At 41.5% G+C, this 19876-nt stretch overlaps 1 protein-coding gene across 2 annotated transcripts; it reads left to right on the top strand.

The window, feature by feature from the left end:
* Positions 1 to 1216: 1216 nt before the first annotated feature.
* Positions 1217 to 19684, top strand: LOC112278703 (uncharacterized). Of its 2 annotated transcripts, none has more exons than XR_002968781.3 (37): positions 1217 to 2439; positions 3710 to 3834; positions 4019 to 4177; positions 4306 to 4389; positions 4547 to 4683; positions 5050 to 5272; positions 5402 to 5509; positions 5638 to 5707; positions 6088 to 6212; positions 6493 to 6603; positions 6738 to 6839; positions 7106 to 7186; positions 7306 to 7385; positions 7814 to 7877; positions 8023 to 8178; positions 8371 to 8424; positions 8587 to 8703; positions 8924 to 9118; positions 9380 to 9565; positions 9712 to 9888; positions 10070 to 10338; positions 10523 to 10651; positions 11058 to 11226; positions 11360 to 11473; positions 11622 to 11817; positions 11974 to 12080; positions 12226 to 12324; positions 12617 to 12801; positions 12920 to 13084; positions 13377 to 13563; positions 13726 to 17800; positions 17977 to 18055; positions 18296 to 18402; positions 18506 to 18642; positions 18762 to 18871; positions 18980 to 19067; positions 19368 to 19684. XR_002968781.3 is itself a non-coding variant. In XM_024512347.3 (37 exons), the coding sequence occupies exons 1-37, from the start codon at positions 2133 to 2135 to the stop codon at positions 19440 to 19442; spliced, it is 8931 nt and encodes a 2976-aa protein (XP_024368115.1). In that variant the 5' UTR covers positions 1233 to 2132; the 3' UTR covers positions 19443 to 19684. The 2 variants fall into 2 exon arrangements, 1 of the variants encoding a protein (XP_024368115.1); XM_024512347.3 differs by having other exon boundaries at positions 1233 to 2439; positions 17998 to 18055.
* Positions 19685 to 19876: the final 192 nt, after the last annotated feature.

Here is a 19876-nt window from a genome sequence, read left to right as displayed (position 1 = left end):
TTGAGCACTGAAATATGATCAAGGTTTCACAAAAATACTGGTTTTTAAGCACATATTAAATACATCTAACCAAATATTCATTATTTTATACCAAACATTGGAATGTTATTTTTAGAGCTTACAAATTTCTTTCGAAAGCAATCCATGATACTAAAACGAAAAAGTACTAGGGTTTTGAAATTGGTACTTTTGTCGAGCAGAGAATGGGACTCTCGGTCAAAACAAGCCTGTGGATTGTTACCCTCAATAGTACAAAAGAACATGGTTGATGGATGAATCCATCCAACGATTCAAATACGTTCATCCAAGAATTGGCAGAAGCAGGAACCCCACTTTGTTTAGGAGATAGGGAGGTGGAACAGCTTTCCATGATTCTCTGTGGGGCCCATGATTTGGTACTTTGACTAATGAATCCCATCGCATCCATCAGACTGGAACCTTCGCCCAGTTCCGTAGTCAACCAACATTCCAGCATCGAAGTCAATCAACATTCATTCATTCATCATTCGTTGAATTAACAAGTAGACCTCGTCCACCAGTCTGTGGGGGAGGATGACAACAAGTGATTATTCATTCGAATGAAGGATGAAATTGGACAGGGAGAGATGAACGCAGTTTCTATTATACATGGGGAGTGTTGGACATCAATGCTCAGTGCGTGCTGAGGCCCATTCTTCCCGCCACATTGTGCCTGCTTTTACCCAACAAACTGGTGTTGTCATCTCCTCTTTCTTTTCAACCACTTATGTCGTCAGGTTTAAATCTAGATTTCACTTATCTTGGGAGTTGAGCATTGCTGTGTCATTTTTAGTTTGATTGGCATTGGGTTGATTAGGATGTTAGGGAAGTGGTAAATAGCAACAAGGGAAAAAACTAAAAAAGCAAGCCACGACGGAGCTCAACTAGCGTTTTCATGGGTTCATAGGGAAGCACGTGTGGCATTCGAATTCGAAGTATCAGCCCCACAGTGCAGAAGGAACGTGGGGAGGGGGGGGGGGTGATACGGGGCCTCCTCCTAGATCACGGGTCGACTCGTCCACCGATGCGGAAGTGGGAGGGAGTAAGCGAGAGGTAGACTGAGCAGGCCCGGACCCGGGGTGGGACGATGCCCGCCCCCTCCCCTCTCCGCCCCTCCCCATGTTGTCCTCCCCGGCAAACCGTTCTTTCACAGCGTGACAACAACACCGAGGGTGGGGCCTCTCCCCCCCACGGGCGCGGTATTCCGCACGGTACGGGGGTGTGCTTGAGCGGGTTTGGAGTCGAGCGTTTGCTCGGGGGCTGTTGTGGCTACGATCTCGGTTTTGCGCATAGTTTCTTTCTCTTTTTTATCTTTCTCTTTCTATCTGTATCTGTCTATGTCGTCTCTCTTCTTCCATCTCGCTGCGCTTGAGAACTGAGTGAGTGAGGCGTTTGTTGCGTGGCGCTCTTATTCCATTTGTAATTGCCGTGCCATCGCCAGGCGCCCGCCTCTCCTAGTCCTCCGCCCTGTCGTGGACTCGAGGCTCTCTGGACCATTCGCAATTGCTCGAGAGTGTGTGAAAAAACGTGGTGTGGATCCGCGTCCATCGAATACTCTGCTAAATGATTTCCCTTGTTGTCGGTCCGCAGTGTTAGACTTTATACCGATTCGGGGCCGCGAAGCGAGTGAATGTGTAGTGAATTTAGCGTCTCGGGAATGTCGTAGGACTCTTGCTTGGGTGATGAACATGAAGGGAGGAACGAGTTCTGCTCTTTTTTTTTTTTTTTTTTTTTTTTTGCGGATTGGGTTGTGATGGTGTAGTGAGAAGCAATAGTTAAGGTTCGGGGAGTGGTTTAGATGAGGTATTTAGCTCGCCACAATTCTGATTCGGAAATTTGCGCCGCATTGTCTTACATTGAGGAATTTGGAGGTTCTAATGAGTGTGTTTGATTTCGGGATTTTAGAAGTCTAGGAAAATGCAAGCATGAGGGAGGAAGTGCTGAAAAGATCATGAGCGATTTTTAGGGCTCGAGGTGGAATGTGGGAATCCTCAGTTGCGACGGGCAGGTTTGAGGGGAGGAGATGCCCTGTTGGTGAAACTAGATGCTAGGCTGGGCAAAATTGTCGCTCAGTGGTGAAACTATCTCAAAGTACAGACAATCAACTGTACAGAATGGATTTCCATGTGTTCCTTGTGCGGCTGGGTCCCAAAGGACGCGGAGGCAATCGGCTGTTGCGAATACACGATCATGGCATTTCTCTGGTGCCTTTACTTGCCAGCAATCCTGTGGCAGCTGAATACAGCTTCGAGCACATTGCTAAAGTCACTGCCTCTAGTGATGATCCGACAGAGCTCTCGATGGAAATTCTAGACACGGCGAAGCAAAGCTATGGGTATGAATCGGTCCGCTTGCATTCCGACTCTAGATCTGCTCTTCTTACTGTCCTATTCAATCGGATCGACGAAGTCAATGGGATTGGTAAGCGTCTCTTCTCTGAGCACAGCAGTCATGCTCCTTCGGTAGCAATTTGTTAAGTAACCAGGATCATTGATGACCTATTTCCCTCAGTTTTCCTCCAAGATACTTCTCAATGAATACCCCTCACTATCAATATCCTGTAGCCTTCTTCAGTGAAGACATCAAAGAGAGTGACTTCTGCAGATACCCCTGGTACAACTGTTTGAAATTCCCCTCTTATTATCCTTTTATCAGTCTTTGATGTGGCCTTACTTTGTTTTGAAGGTGAGTGCTGTAGACCTGACCTATATATGCATTCATTTCATCCTCCAAAACGTCATTTCCCTCCGTTTCTTCTGCAATTAACGTCAAATTATTTCTTAGATTTTTGGGTCAGTTTTTATGGAAATTATTGGTTGTACAGACTAATGATGCGCATCTCAGAGTCATGATTGTACAAATTTCCTTAATCTGTGCAATGACTGTATGATACTGATCAGCTCTGGAGGTTCCAGTATTACCTCTTGCTCTGACACATCTCAGAAAAAAAGTGAGAAGAAAACTAGTCTTCCTAGAATAAATTGTAGGGCCAATCGCAATTCAAGACTTTATACTGGGCGTGTTTTTGGATCTTTCGATGTACATTTATTCAAAGTTGATAGCAATGGAGGTCCTTCATGTGAACATTCATTCTTTGTGGGTTGCTTTGGAGCTCACATGACTTTTAATCTCAGATATTTGTTTAGGCTTTCTTGAAAATAATTAGTGAAGATTCTGCCTTAAATAACTATTTTTTAGGGCCACCGCTGGTATGTTCAGTGTACATTTTTCTTAAGCTGACGAAGCTGGGTGGTATAAAGTCCTCTATGCACACAACTTCCTCTGGCTTTGAATTATGAATCTTATGGTCGTTGAAACATTTTCACTAGCGACTTTTGTGACACGTTTACTAACAATCAAAAGCAGCAGTTCTGAAACCACGTACTTTAGATTAACACCTGGACATTGTTGGCTATTATGGTCGAAATATTTGTATACCTCTGATAGTTAATTAGTGAAAAGTATCAAATGTGCTGTTTCATAATTATACTTTTCTTAGTCCGTAGTAAATCCTCTTTAAAGGTATGTTCTAATATGCTTTATTTTTAGTTGTATTCAATCTTACGATGATATCGTCTATTTGAAATACTTTCGCATACGTTTGTGCTAACTGTTGCTGTATTTTTTTTTTTTTTTTTTTTTTTTTTTTGTGTGTGTGTGTGTTTTGAACCTTTATTTACTACTCTTTCAGGTACTGATTTTACTCTTAAGAAACACAGTAATCAGAGAGGTGGCCTAGTTGACACAGTTTTACGTGTTCGGAGTGCCTCCCTAACGAAGATGGTCAATATTGGCAACCGACAAGAGAGACGCCTGGTAAGCTTTTATTCTAGTACTCCATGGATGGTTATGTTTTATCGGCCGAGCGCGGTCTTTATCAGAGCACAATTGATGTGGACTGGAATTCCTATTCTAGTTCTGGCTCATGTATTTCATTCTAATTGTCAATTTTAATATTATTTAGATAGCATGATCTCAACTTATTTGTATACCACTGCAGATGAAAGGGGCCAAAAGAGTGAACTTCAGAGATATCGTTAAGCTGGAAACTCTGATTGACGATGAACACATTGTGTTGGTGTACCTTGCCTCCCGTGTCATGCGGCTTTCTCTCAAGGATTCCTTGCCCTTTTTACTTGCTGTTCAACGTAATATGAAGGTGGGTAGGCACATCAGCACGTTCTCAACTTTGTGAATAGTGATCTAGTTGCACGCTACGTGCAAAGTCTCCTACAAGTATCGGTTATTTGCGATATTTTGTCTGATGCTCATCCTGGGTGGTTGCAGTCAAATTTAAAATTGGATGTTGAGATCCAGAAGATACCGAGTTCTGCAATGATTGAAAATGTTGCGTCATACCTTAAAAAAGGGGTAAGTTGAGTGGATTATTCAAGCGCAAGTCTTGATTCGTATTGTTGTGGAGTGTGTTCTTTCAATACCTGTAATATTTGGCTGCTTATCGTATGGTACCTAAAGTAGACAAACACAACCTATAAATCAGGCAGACTAAAGTTTAATCCTCTTGCAGAAAAACTCATCCATCATTTATAAGTTTGAAGTCAAAAAGCGACAGGAGCTAACAAAACAGGAGCGGCAGAGAGTGCTTTGTATTACTAAGGATTTTTTTATTGAAAAGTGGGGGGACCATGTTATAGGCATACACAGGTAATTACTATCTTTTAGATGAGCTGCACTGTTCAAGTGTGTATGCTTTCTCTCTGCAGCTTTCTGAATGATGCGTTTGATTACTGAAATTGTTTGGTGTATACATGAAAGAATCGGCCTTCTACTTTTAATGATATTTAGTATGCTCCTCGAAGTGCAAGCATTCTGAATATGTTGTCATTACGTCTGCACACGGTGGTGTCGTCTTGAGGTGTACATTTTGCCAAGCTTTCACTATGAGCCTCTGATTAGTGGTAGTCTTGTATGTATTCTTGTGCCTTGCAAGTCATGAATGTTATTACTGTATGACTTATCCTCGAATGAAATATCTTTCCAGAACTTAGGCTGATATCATCTCTCTTGCAGTTTAAAGGATATACTAGGCCTAATTGTCAGCGAGAAAGACGATCGAGAAGTGACCGTGGAGTTTAGGTCTTGGAGGCCTACCCAGTACTTTCTTGATAATAGAGACGACTTTTTGGCCAGTATAGCTGACTTGATGGGTATGGGAAAGGGTACTGAGTTTTGCATCCGGCTTGAGCCATATTTTCCCCATGTTCTTCCCGATAAGATACCTGCATTTCATCAGGTATCATCCTTGATCATTTCATTTTGTTGTGATTCTGTTTATAAAAAATAAAAAATTGGCAATTAAACCTAATATTATTTTATAATAATAAAAATTTCAAAAACTGATTTGCACCATTGTTATGATCAGAATGAATGCGAGGCATACTTCCTGAACCGTTTTATTGGAACCTTCAACTCCATTCGCGACCCTACGTCATTGCATCTTGCGTTGAAAGAATATGCCTGCAATATCCATGTGAGCTCTCTCTCTCTCTCTCTATTTTAGTGAAGCTCTTCACAAGTTGTGTCTTTGTTTAGCAATATAAATGCTGTTAATTGAATGTTTACATGTATATTCAAAGGACTGTATCATGGATGATGCAGGTAGGAGATTCACTATGTAGTGATTTTAAAGTTCTTCAAGCTGTTACGGACACCTTGAAAGACTGTGTAGGTGAGCAGAGTTGGAAGTAATTGCATGACGTGTCTTGAGCTTTTTCTAAGAAACATAAAATTACACTTGATATAAGTTAAGTGTTTGCTTGGCAAGGCGTGATTTCTTTGGAAATGTTGCCATGATGAAGTATCACTAGACGTTTTCTTAAAGACGTGGGAAAAGATAGAGTGGACATTCAAGGCTGCATGCTTCTTTTCGTTTATGGAGAATTTGAAGGAATTTTTTGTGACATGGATTTTAGGATAATTTTAAACAATCAGTGAACAGTTTTGAGTATTGTAATTGGTGAATCTTCTTAGAAGTTTTCTCTTCAGACAAATATCTTCGGTGGAGTGATACACATGTGCTCATTGGAGATTTATTTGCGTTTGAATCAGGAGGTTTCGGTCAAGATTACATACTCGCTACCACTTGTTGCCTTGTCCTTCAGAGACTTCTGGCTTCTCGACCATGTTTTGAGTCCGTCAAAAGCATGCCTGAAGTTGTTGCTGTATTATTCCAGGTTCTCTTTCCTATTTGGTGGTCATTTCACATGTCTGACCCTTTTAATTCGTAGTTGTTAATGACTCACTACGAGGCCTGTGCCCTGTGAGACAGGTCGGTCCCGTATATTTTCTTTTTGGCAAGAGAGGTTGTTTGTATGAGTTTCACTTCAGTGTCTATTTGAAACTGGATTTTCTTAGGTTAATTATTTTAAGCCACACATGGTTAGTGATTTTGGGTGCCTCATCGTAGCATTTATTAATCTTTGACATTTTTATGCACTGTCGGTTTTGTCACAGTGCATGCGATCAGAAAACAGTGTGCTTTCCTATCTTGCTATAGTAGCTGTACGATCAGCTATTAAATTTGCTGCAGATCTCAGCGTTGTAGAGATTGGCTATGCCTCAAAGGTGAAATATTCGAATTCAAGTTTCATTTTCTGTTATTCATATACTTTCTTCAAATTTTGAATTGTGAGTTCCTTATATACTCACCCTGCCTGATTTTTTATCTCATCTGTTTTGTTGCACTTATTATTTTGCAGCAAGAGTTTGCGAATAGGATTGCAATCTTAAGTTCTGATCATCTTCAGCAGTTGGTGAAACTACTGCAGTTATACGCTCTTGAAAAGAACAGTGCTTTGAATGTACAAACCACTCTCCATATTCCAAACTATCTGTATCTTATTTGCATCAATTCTCTTTTCAGAAACCTTTAAATCGGCCTTGTTAACTGTTTACTTGATTTTTAAGCGTTGGCTCCCATCGTTCTTGAAAAGAACTAGAAACCTTGACTTTTGCATGTTGTAGAAATTTTGAAGCACTGCTAGAATTAGAGGAAAGTTCAGCTCATCTCTCACTACGATTGCGGCCTGAGTTTGTACGTTGATCGTCATGCTTCAAAATCATGCAGATTGTGGGGCTTTTGGACATCTTGACATTGGCTCTCACTTCACAACCTATGGAAATTGAAACAGGGCGGACGTGGATTAAGGTGATGTATGGTTCCCATCAACTTGAGGATGCGTTAATTAGTTCGCCTGTATCAGTATTAATTCTTTTGGATTGAAGAAGTCGTTTTGCCTCACTTTCTATCCCGAAATGTTTCGACAGGCATATGAGGCGTCAATTGTGGCTGCAGCAGGTGTATTGTGTGCAATTTCCAGGTCTTCGAGTTTTGTCGTTTTCTACAGGTGCAATTCTACAAATTGACAAATGAGTGCTTTGGAGGCTTATGCCAATGAACAATCGAACAAAAAGGGCACTATATGTGCACAAAAGTTTCTTGAAATGTAGTTAGTGTGGGGATCACTCACGTGTTCACGCGACCGTTTTTATGTTATGTTTTGTTTTGTTTTTGTTTTTGTTTTTGTTTGTTTGTTTGTTTGTTTGTTTGTTTGTTTTGTTTTGTTTTGTTTTGTTTTGTTTTGTTTTGTTTTATTTTATTTTATTTTATTTTTTTGTTTTTGTTTTGTTTTTTGTTTTTTTTTTTTAGTTTTTCTTTTCTCTTATTGCATTTCGTCAGGTTTTTTGAGATGAGCATCTTGCTCATCTATCTGGCTATGCAGACATAAATACACGCACACACACACACTAACGTGGAGTTTGCACATTGTGGCAGGAATGCAGTGTTGTTAAAAGCACTCCTCACGAAGTCCTCGCAGCCAGTGTCCAGACATCTGCAGGTCTGCTCAGTTTTTCGAGCAGCACACTACGAACTTTTTTTTTTTTTTTTTTTTTTTTTTTTTTTTTTTTCTTCCTGATGCGTTGTTTTTAGATGTTGCTTTTCGGTGCGAAAATGCGTTTACATTGTTGATTTGTGTTTTGCAGAAATACTGCCTTGGTCGGTGTGTGATCCTCACGCACTTGAAGACTGCACTTTTCTCCAAACAGGAGCGTGTTCGGCTTTTGAGTGGACACCTGGTTTTCCTTTTGATGGAGGGGAACCGTGATGCAAGAAAAGTCTTGGATGTCCTTCTTCCCAAGGTTGTCTTGTTTTCTTTCAAGGATTTATGCAGTTTTATATATGCTGCTGCCTTGTTTATTTGTCTCCTTGCCTGCGAGTATCGCGAGCTCGTTATCTCATGTTTGATAGTAGCCGTAGATGATGTAATTTGGAGCTTCTGGTGTATATGCTTGAATATACTTGTGAATTTGCTATCGGTTTTGTCATGGCAGGGTGTTATGCAGCTGTATGCCACTAAAATAGAAAATTCGAAGCTGGTTATAAAGGTATGAGAAACAGAATTCTTGAAACATACATGCTGGTCGAACGTTGTGGCTCACGTGTGGATGCATTTTTTAATGTCGACTATCTGACAAAATTTAACGAAATAGATAGCACTTGGTTGATTCTCTCACAAGTATTCCGTATTAAACATGTGATGTCTTCAGGATAAGACAAGTGGGAATTTTTCACCGTGGATGGAGACTTTAGAAGTACTGCGAAGTCAAACACTTGAAACACCAGTATTAGTTTGGAATGATCTAAAGCGTCTCGAACTCAGAAAGGTGGAGTATAGTTGACAGAACTTACTTTTATACTGCTCTGAATTTTCATCTATTTAGAAGTTGAATTGTATGTTTGTCACTAAAAAAATTGTTAGATTCTTGAGCAAGTGAAAATACTTCTTGTTTTCTTGAAGGTAGTGATGCTTGAATGGTATTTTGAAATTAATTTTGAAGTCGCTCATTTCATCTGGATCTGCTATTCTTGGCATGTATTTTGCAGTTTCTTCAAGATGAGGTAGATGGATTTTACGAAGCGTACGAAAGTGATCACAAAATCTTTTACAATACTGCAGATGTTCAACTTGTTTACTCTACAGCTAGTGAGCGTGAAGGCTCTGTGATTGGTGGTGTCCACCTGGAACTTCTTGTGGATCTTCACCCTGCTGCTGATTCTGCCAATTACCCTTTTTGGAAGGTACGTGACCATAATAAAGCATTAAGGTCATTGATCATCTGCTATTTTTGACAAAGAAAACTCAATTATTCTTGTGTTTGTAAAATACACTGTTCATATTTTGGCTGTATTCTTTTACTCGTTTTTGTGTCGGGGATGTTTACAATTTAATTTACTACGAAAATGCAGTTGTAATTATTATCATGATGTTAAAGCTAGCAGCCACTTAAATTTAGTAATAAGCAATAACGCTCTAACTTTTTGCTGGTAATGTTTGTACAGCTACATCAGCCACTGGCTATATTTCAATCAGTATTTCAGGCTATGGTACTTGGTTTCACTCCCCTTTTTGGTCACAACAACTTACCGGAGCTTGATCTACGACTGGCTGTCCATGTACTTACCTGGATTTATGAACGACATGCTGATGAAGTTGCCTTTTGTCTTGAAACATTGAATGTTGTCGAGGTACTTCTCTCAATCAGTTCTTTAAAAATTTGATGATGGTAGCGACTGCATATGTAATTGTGAATACATTCTATTTGTTAGGTCGCTGCGGCGCGTAAATGCCTTCCAATTTATTTACAATGAGTTCCTGAAATGGTTTGCTGCAGACTGCTGTCGGAATGCTCCGTGAGGTGGTGGAGAGTGAACATCAGGTGTTTATTTTCAAGCTGGTGGTGTTTTTACTAGTCACCGTGGAGAAGGGAGGACGGGATAATGTTCTTCGCTTCATCCGCAGTGGAGGGGCAACTGTTGTAGTTCCCCTCATCGTGTTATCATTGGCCAAGGTGAGTTTCCCGATGTATTCTTTCAGGTGGTTCTGTAGCCTTCATTATTATTATAATTGAATAGATCGAGGGACAGGTAGAAAGTGTGAAATCGTGGATCCAATATTGCATAAGTGTTACAACAGATGTATTCAATCAATGTAATATTGAGTGTTCTAACTACGGATCCCGACGTTGGCAGTGCTGTAATGATAAGCATAAATTTGAATGCGATGCATGGTCTGCGCAAGATGTTCTGTCTCGAGGTGCTGTCGAAACGCTGCGTTACGTGGGCGCTGACGGCGAGGTGAGACTCGTCAGGATTCCCTCTGGGAGAGCTCATGAGTTGTTGGAAAGAGCATCACAAGATGGCAGCATGGAAGCAAAGGAAGCTATTAAATGGCAGGATGAGAAGGTTCCAGAAAAAATTCAATTGGGTTTAGCACTGGACTTGTTGGAAGCCCTCTTAAGGTAATTTCTATATTTTGCTAGTCGTAGTCTCGTATGTTAAGTCTGTACTCTAGTAGGAGTTACAACTGGCGGCTGAAGCGTCTCTTGAAGACTATGCATTACAAGTTGATATTATTTGTTTACTAAGCGGTTGGTTAGTTGATTTTTTGTCCTTCGCTGACATTGTCATGACATCTGTGTACAGGACATCTGGTAGTGATAGTACCATTGAGCATTTCCCACCCTCAGCTGCATCTTTCAATTTTTCTAGAGAGGAGATCTTTTGCCATTTGGTGCAATCCCTTTTGCTTGCGAAAAGTCCGATATTCAACAGGTGAATCTCTGAACACTTATTGCTTAGAACCTATTGGACATTATTTTGCAGTTTCAGTACCATCGCATATAATAATTTGCAATGTGCATTTCTTATTTCGATGTTCCCATTATTCCGTTGTGCACGATTCAGGGCCTTTATTTGAAGCAATTATAATTTTTATACAGTCACTTGTGAATTTCTTTATTTAAATCCGATGTTTTATGCGTACTGCATTAAACTATGCGTTGTTGAGGTGTTTCAACAGTGCAGAATCAATACTTGTATGCTTGTGATGCTTGTTAAACTTGTCGAATTGGGTGCCCTACTTAGTACTAGTAATTAGCTTTTCTTTAGTGCTTTGTCCTATATAAACAACCAAATATTTCCCAGTTGTTTCTATTTAAGCACCACTTTATTGTTGCAGGATTCTAGAGGTTGTGACCACATTGGTGCATTCCAACAAAACTGCAATGTCTCACCTTTACAAACTTGGTGCTTTTGAAATTCTCCTCTGGAAACTTCTTTCTGGTGATATTGTTGAATGGGACAAAACAAGGATTGCCAAGTTCCTTTCTCAATGCCATTTACTTCAGGTATCTTTTCTCCCAGAGCTCACCCCATGTTTTTCTGATGACGTTTCTAAGCCTACGAATCATGAAATATTAATAGATTGATTTCCTCTGCATTTGTTTTCAACATGTGTTGATGGCCGTCATTTGGAAACAGGATCTTTCGGAATCTCCTAGCCGTAAAAGCGGTGAAAGAGAACACGGGACTTGGCGAGACAGTGTCTTACACTTGTACTTACCTGAAGGCTTGATACTGAAGCTTATGTCTGAGGTGTGTGAAGCATCTCTTTGACTGGACATGGGGCTGAACAGATTTCGATATTTAGTTTTGGACAAATTACAGAAGTGATCAGAGGGTCAGTTGTGTACTCGTGCTTGTGGATTACGTTGTGCTGATAACTGCGATATGGTGACAACAGGGACCAGAATCCTTTTCAGCGTATCTTGATTCAGAGCAGAATGGGCCCGAGATAGTATGGAACTTGGAGATGAGACAGCGCTTGCTAGATCACCTCACTTCCGAGCTGGAGTCTTATGTCAAATTCCGTGCAACGGATCCTTTGGCATTATACATTCATGTCCCGAAAGCTCCATTATCATATCCAGAGTTGGAAGGTTGGCTTTTATCTCTTTCCCACATTTATCCAACCTACACCATCAATTTACATTGTTATTTTATTTTATTTTAAAAAATTCTATCGATTGTGAAAACGTAATGCGGATTTTATCTATGTAGATGCCAATATGCACTTTGCTCGATTGTGTGCGCAGATTCGGTCTTCTCAGCGCCTTTCTACATTCAGAATTTGCTTGATAACGAGAGATCTCCAAACTACCAAGTTAATGATCCGAATGGCTTTCTTAATAGTCTCATGCAGGTAAGAAGACTTTGTCATGTCATGTTCGCTGACATTGGCCTAAGACTTTTGCCAGTAAATATTCTTGAGAACCTGGTATTTGCACGTGATTGATTAAGATGTGCGAATGATGTAAATAGAACTCCACTTTTATCTTCAATTGTAGGATTTAAGGAGGTCAACGAAGATGTTGGCCGATGTTGTCACGGAGACATCTGCAGTTCGTAAGGAGTTGACGCGTACCCATCTATTGATTCATGCACTTGTAAGTGGTTCTTGGTTTCTAACCTTAAGGAGTTTTGGAGGTTTATAGTTTAAGCACCGCCTTTATTTGGCCAGTTAGTGGACTGTAGTTGCATTTTGTGACTTTGCTCAGCTTAAGCATGACAGTATTTTTATATTTTTTTATTGTCACTTCTTTGACTATGATAAAACTGAAACAACACTGGCGCAGGTCACATGTTTCTGATGGTTATGTGTTGACGTAATGCGGTCTATTCAATAATAATTTTGGTTTCATTCTGTTAACCTTCACTGTTTTCTCCTTGTTTTCTTAGGCACATCTTGTTGATCGTTTCCCTGAGCTGGTGTTACCGGGTGACATTGAATCCGTTCTTGTTACACTAGCCACGCCCTCCCTTAGGACTTGCCTGGCAGAGAAGGACGAAGCGCCCCTGGTTTCCACTGAGGTTTTGCAGCACTGTGTTCGTGTGCTGCGGAGATACTGCTCTGCAGTTACGAGGTAGACAAGTGTCCTTCGTTTGCAATCATTTCTCTCATTCAACTGAGTAAACAACCGCTATGTCTGGCTTGAGTTATATTAAGCCGATTCTCAAGTAAATTTCTTTGTTTTGATGTAGAGATGATGAAATACCGCAAGCATCTATCAATTTTGCGTTAAGCGTTTTATCACTTGGAACGAGGTTAAACCTTGATGGATCCTTTCCGGAACCAAGCAGAAATGCAAGTCTGGACTTGGCTGTTACAGGAGCCTTTTTCATTCTCGAGATAGCTTCTTCTTCCAGGTTAGATTTTCTTCCTGGACTATTTCTTGTGTCTAGCGTCATGGTCATTGTACTAATATAGATTTTGTTGCTCCTTTTTGTTTCACAAGTTGTGGTTGGCTTTGAATTTGATTGAAGCAGAGTCCCATTGTTTTTGGAGCTTGTCGTGTTGCTCATGTTTAATTTAAGAACTTATAACTTTGAGACCTTCCTTGAAGCGTTAAGAAAATAAATAGATTGACCCCATGGTCGATCATTGTTCTCTTTATTATTTGTCGTTGATCTATTGTTTTGGGTTCTTCAAATACTCCAGGGTTGGAAGACTCTGCCTTCGCGAGGACAATAGATGGCAGGAGGGATTCCTCTTGGCTCTTTGCTCAGCTGCTGGAGATGCCTTGGCTAACCCTCCTCGTGGTCCTGCACCAAAATCATTTGCATCATTGAGTTGTTTGAAGAACTTTGCCGGTGATGAGGACTTGTATGAGCTTGTTCTTAAGCAGGTTCGCATGTGAAACTTCAGAGTGCATCTTATGCAGAGTTGAACATCTTGTGTCCTCTACTGTCGTAGAAATTTCTTTGTTTACTCAGACCTGTAGAGCTGCTCCAGCGTGTAATTGTTCATCGACTAAAATAACCGGGCATTTTCATGCTAACTTTTGCAGGGTCTGTATCTACCGCTATTGTTATTAGCTATCCCACCTGCTGAAACCGCTCTTAAAGCTAGAGACACCAAGTCCGCTCTCCTTTATTCAGCTGCCGATGTCTTGGGGACTTTAATTCGTATCCTAAAACAGACAGGGGGAGCTCGCCCCAATCCCATCCAGCAACAACAACGGTCACTTATGACCCATCTCATTCCAGGTCCATTGCTTGCATGCCTAGAGCATACCGAGGGACCCGACAAGTTTATGACGATGGCTGAGACTGACTTAGAGCAACCGATGATTATCTGGACATCAAAAGTTAGGGAAGAGCTTCATGATCGTGTAATGGATCGTCTGCAGCAGCATCATATATTATTGGCTACAGGGAGTGGTGATGCTGGTAATGAGCTAGAATGGATACAGTCATTTCGATACGAGTGTCTCAAGGATGAGATAAGTGTCGGTGGGGTGTTCGTGAAAGGTCTTGCATCTGGTCAGTGGAAGACCTTTGGTTTGCCAGCAGGGCACGACTTCCTTGATGATGTACTAGATTATCTGGATACAAACCAATACGTACTTGGTGCAGAATCACACTCGGGCCTAAGGATCAGTGAATATGACAAGGTTACGCTCGATGAATATCTAACAGTTCTGGCTTCACTTAAAGAGACTCTAAAATATGCTGTAAAAGTGGGCAGGGCAGAACTAATTGCACGATGCCGTCTACCCTTGCTCACAACAATTGCAATCAAAGGACACAGCTTGTGGCATATCCAGATTGAAATTGCTAGTATTGTTAAAGTTCTGGCAGAGGATGACTCTGGAAGAGAAGCTGTACTTCAATCGAAGTTGATGGCATCACTGGCAGTCAAGCTTTGGGAGTGTGCAGCCAATCCTGGTGACGACGGAATGGAAGAGCTACTCATGGTCATTCTTCAAGCTCTTCGTACTCTCAGTGAAGGGCTTCCTGCTACAGTATTGGCTACTAATCAATTTGCATCTTCTGGAGTTCTTCTACCGCTCTTGGCGATATTTTGTGACGTTAAGCTACCAAATTTGGAGGATTTCAACTACACTGGTGGCTCTGGCTCAATGTATCTTTCAGAAGCAGGGCGCATTGTAGCTGCGCAAACACTTGGACAGCTCCTTTTAGCTGGCAGTGGTGTTAGTCGTCGTTCTAAACTTCTCCAGGATCTATCTCAGCGCAAGTCTTTGGTTAGTAAGAGCACAAACAGTTCAGCACATGGGTCTGCCAATGGTCACTACAATAATGAGGAAGGTGTAGGCGAAGCCACTGATATGTACGAGTTGATCAACATTATTGAATCAAGTAAAAAGGACAGCAAAGGGGTACGACCAATTGTCATCCAGACGTTTCTGCTGCTGCTTCCTCTGGACCTTCTATCGACTTTAGCGAGGGATCCAGTAGAAGCCTGCCGGAAGTTTGATGGTGCCTCTCAGACTCCACGTCTCGTGTGGGATGAGGGGAAACGGGTACTCGTGAAGGAAACACTCAGTAAGGAGGCACGCAAGTTGCAAGGTGCTTTGCAACAACAGGATTTGTCTCATCTGCCAACCTGGTCTATGGAAGAAGGGCAGGCAGTTTTTGTTCAGTGGATACTGATCACTATTTTGTATGGGGATACAAAGGCAATATACCGCGATAGCGAACAGGTTGGTTATGCCCGCGAAATGTATCTGGGTGGGTTTTTTGTGGATCAGTTTTTGAGGGACCCAGGGTTTGACTTCGGTAACATTCTTGAGGCGCGATTTCTTTGTGAAGTTCGAAAGGCTGTCATCATTGGAGCGTACGCCGACGTTTTCAATTTTGATGATCGAAGGCGATTACTACTCACTCTTCTACTTCTTTTCAAAGCTCGGCCTTATCTCCTAACTGGCCAGTCGAACATTGACATCTTCCTCCCTGTTTATGACTTTATGAGCAACCCAAACGAGCGTCGAGCACTTGCTCAACCTGCTATGTGCTTGATTCATGCTATTTCCTATGATTCAGATATAGCCGATTGTATCGTCTCTGAAGAGTTGGTTGAGAATCTGGTTTCTCTTTTGCAACTGAGGGTTCCGAAATCCGCAGCTGGTCATGCTGGAACTGATCCTCGAATATGCAGCCTCATGTTACTACTACGGTTGATGAGGCTTAGTAGTGCTACTGTGGACGTTGCGTTAAGGCTGGGAACTGTTCCTAAAATGGCAGACTTCATCATAGATACCGAAGGTTCAGATGGGGTTACACAACGTGCAATTGAGTGTTTGGCGATGATGTGTGCAGACAAGCGCAAGGGTTCTGAAGTAAACAGGTTGCTAGATAAATTAGTACCTGAAAATGCTAAGAATTATGGTGCATGGATCACACCTACTAGCCATATTAGAGATGAGGTAGTTGATTCCGAGACAGTGAAGCATTTTTTAAAACACAAGTATCCTTGTGATTGGTGGACTCAAGATTCTTTAGAAGGAATAAACGACGAAGATTCCGGATTGGGACCAGTCTCAGTAGTCAATGCTTCTGTGTCCTTCCCTAAGGCGACGATGGTAGATTTTAACGACGAAGCAGATGGAGTTTTCAAACGTAGTGTTGCAATTGGAGCTGAAGTGGATACCAAAGACGTACATATTGTAGGGAAACGACCTGGTAGTGTAATTTTGGACTTCGAGGTGTATTTTCGACGGCTCGGCTCTGAATTCAGCAAGAGAGGCCAACCTCGGAGGCCTGATGTTGATGCTCGGGTGTTCAAAGAGAAGCTCGAATACGATACCACCACCTTTTTTGGTGGTCGATACTTCGGACGCATGGGCCGTCCTAATGTTCTGGCAGTTACTGTGAGGCATCTCAATCACACTGGGGATGCTGTGGATGATGCTTTTGATAAAGATGTATTTGGTCGTTTTGAAGACACAAGTAATGAAAGGGATAGAATATCCAAGCACACACTCCAAGATTTGGATAGAGATGATGATCATCAGACCATCTTCGAGCACCAACCCACTGATCTGGACGCGGATGAAGTCGAGGTTGAAGTTTTGAAACGGAACCAGAAAATGTCAGGTCTAGGCTTGTTTGCAGATGAGCCTGGCTTTCGCGCTTCAGAACTTAGAAACTCTGTGGAGTCTCCCTCAATGTCGCCTACTTCCGTGCTTACTCTATCTTTGGATGATACCAAGGAGTCTAGTTCTAGTGGTACTCCATCGACAAGGTTTGCACAATCTAGTCCCTCGGGTTCTTCTAGTGCCAATTCTGCTTCGAAATCTCCTCCATCATCTATTCCTGGTCTAACAGCCAGACCATCTTTCAACTTCACCTCGAGAATGGATTCCCTTCCACCTACATCACCCTCTGTTTCTATCCCTCAGGGAGCGTCTCGCATGTCTCTTCCACGCACTACCAGTATGTCTTTCAACAGGACTGCGGTACCAGGTCTCATCCGACCTCCCTCTCCTGGAAGGATCCCTTCAATGGGTCAACTCCCTCCGTCACCTTCCGCCCGTTCCCCCTCTTTGACGAATAGGTCGCAGTCTCTATCTAGCCCAACTTTTCAGGCTTCACTTTCGCCATCTTCAACGAAGGAATCTCCAGGGGCAGCATCTCCTGTGACGAGGCCTCCGACGCAGTCCCATGCACCAGTTTCAATTCGATCATCGCCAGATAGATCTGTGTCTCCAATTGCAGCTGCTGCATCAGTTCCAAGTCGATCACCACCGGAGAGGCCTGCACTTCCTGTAGCAGCAGCTAGTGCACCAGTTTCAACTCAATCAGCACCAGAGAGATTCACACTACCAGTAGCAGCTGCTGTACCAGTTCCAATTCGATCACCACCGGAGAGACCTGCTCTTCCAATAGCAGCAGCTGGTGCACTGCTTCCAACTCAATCATCACCTGGTAGGTTTGCACTTCCGGAAGCAACTGTTGCACCAGTTCTAACTCAATTATCACCAGAGAGATTCGCACTTCCAGTAGCAGCTAGTGCACCAGTTCCAATTCGATCATCGTCAGAGAGATATGTGCCTCCAGCAGCGTCTTCTACTTCGGTTCCTCGCTCTGTTTCAATGAGAGAATCTCAGCCAATACCCGTTGGTGAGTATCCTCAACCGATACTGACTTTGCAGATAAGAGCGTGTTAGAACCGCTGATTGGAAACCGAGGTGATTATGGCATCGATTTGAATAGTTGAATAAGCGTTCTGGAACTTGATACTTGTTAGAATGTGAACGACCTATATAACTTCAGTGTAAGACTCAATTGTTGTGCAGTGGTGGTGTGATGTCTTGCAGATCCGGCTCTTCTTTCAAAGTTCAACAGGCATATAACGGTGAAGTTCGAGGATGGAAGGTTGGAGGAATTATTTTTGTATCTTTACTTTTAATGGAAAATCCAACAGATCTTTGTGGTGCTGAGCCTAATTAGAATAAAATGCAGGAGACTGTATGGTGTTATTTTAGCTCAATACTTTATGGCTGTTATTTCGTCGAATTTTGACTAGACAGACTGTATTTTGATACTCACCTGCCCGTAATTCGGATTTTGCGTGTGCTGCTCATTAAGGATACTCGCTGTTTATTCTGTCAACAGAACGGTCTCTTTGGGTGTAGCGCTAGCGCTGGTGTTAGAAGGAGCTAATCTAACAACCACAAAAAGAGCCGTGGCTATCATTCAATTCTATAATGCATTTGAAGAGGGTGCGTTTTTGTACGTTTGCTTCCGATGTTCTGTTTCGCCATGATTTCTATTTTTGTTCCACCCTTTACTCTCCTGTCATCTAATTTTATCCTTTTTCCGCAGAACAAGAAGAGTTGGGGAGAATGATAGAAAAATTTCCAAAACTGGTGCAGAAGTTTGCTTTACAACCACACCTCTGTTATGACCTGATGTGTGTTTGGGAAGAAAACTGTTTGGATCTGTTGCTGAATGACGAATTGGTAGGTGGCTTTATTCTTGTCTTCTTTTTGTCAATTTTAAATTGATCGAAGCTAGGTAATACCTCACTTGCATTAAAATTTATTCGAGTTTTTGTGTCTAACGTCAACGAATTTTGCAGGTCAAGTACGGGAAAGTAATTTCAGCACTGGACATCTGCTCGGTAGAGAATATTGACGAAGCTGTAGAAGAAGCGAAGAAAAAGTTTCAAGCTATTCTTAAGATTCGCAAGTAAGAATTCACTAATAGTATTCAACTCAAGCGCCGAAAGTATGGCTTTTATTTAACAAGCACATGTTGTATAGTCGCTTTTTACAGATGTTTGATTACTTTGCTCAGGGAAAACCAAGCGAAAGAGTTGAAGGAGAAACCAAAGCCAGTAAAAGCAGATGGTGGAGACGTCCTCAACGTTACAAGTGGGAAGAAGGTATTACGACTTGTCTGCACATTCGATAAATACATGGTGGTAACAACAAATATGATAGCCTGGTGCATCAAGAATTTCTCATCCAATTACATTATTATGATAGCCTAAGTTTCCATAATTGAATGTATAGTTTACACACACGCCTCCTTGTGTAATATACCTTCTGACGTTGATTATTGTTAATCAATGCTTGCACTTATTCAGGTAAGTCTTGTGAAAGCTTTCAAATTATATAGTTAGTAAGAAATTTCGGCAACTGTGGATGTATTGAAGCTTATTTAAATGATATGGACTGTGCAGGTTCAAGAGGAGCTTAGACTACTTCCTAAATTCAAGTTACAATCAGGAAAGAAAAAGAAAGGGGCCTGGTCATAACATCATCGTTCATAGTTGTCATTTGGTCAAGGTGATGGGAATGAACCTAGGAACTTTTCTTTTACTAGTTTAGTACATGTTCATTCAATTCAATGTGACAAACACTTAAGATTCTTGCTTAGCATTTGATTAGGATTCATAGAGAGCTATTAGCTTATGCAGTCGCAATTGTTATACTGCCTGTACCTGTTGTGTAACCTACAATGCAACCTTGTACTAGTCATGATATTTTCTCAGGTCTATTATATTTCTGAAGTGCATTGCCTTAAGTTGTCACAATTCGGGTCACTTCACAGCAGGAGTCTGTTATATTTAACCACCAAACCTACTCAGTATGGGTCAAGGACAAGATTCATAACAACTTTCTGGCGCTGTAATACATCTTTAATGGGCTTATCAAACCTAGCAAGCCCTAACAAACTTGGCAAGTGAAA

The sequence above is a fragment of the Physcomitrium patens genome, chromosome 2 (genome assembly GCF_059467195.1).
Source record: "Physcomitrium patens ecotype Gransden chromosome 2, ASM5946719v1, whole genome shotgun sequence".
NCBI classification, from domain to species: Eukaryota; Viridiplantae; Streptophyta; class Bryopsida; order Funariales; family Funariaceae; genus Physcomitrium; species Physcomitrium patens.
This window is presented reverse-complemented; position numbering and strand designations above follow the sequence as displayed.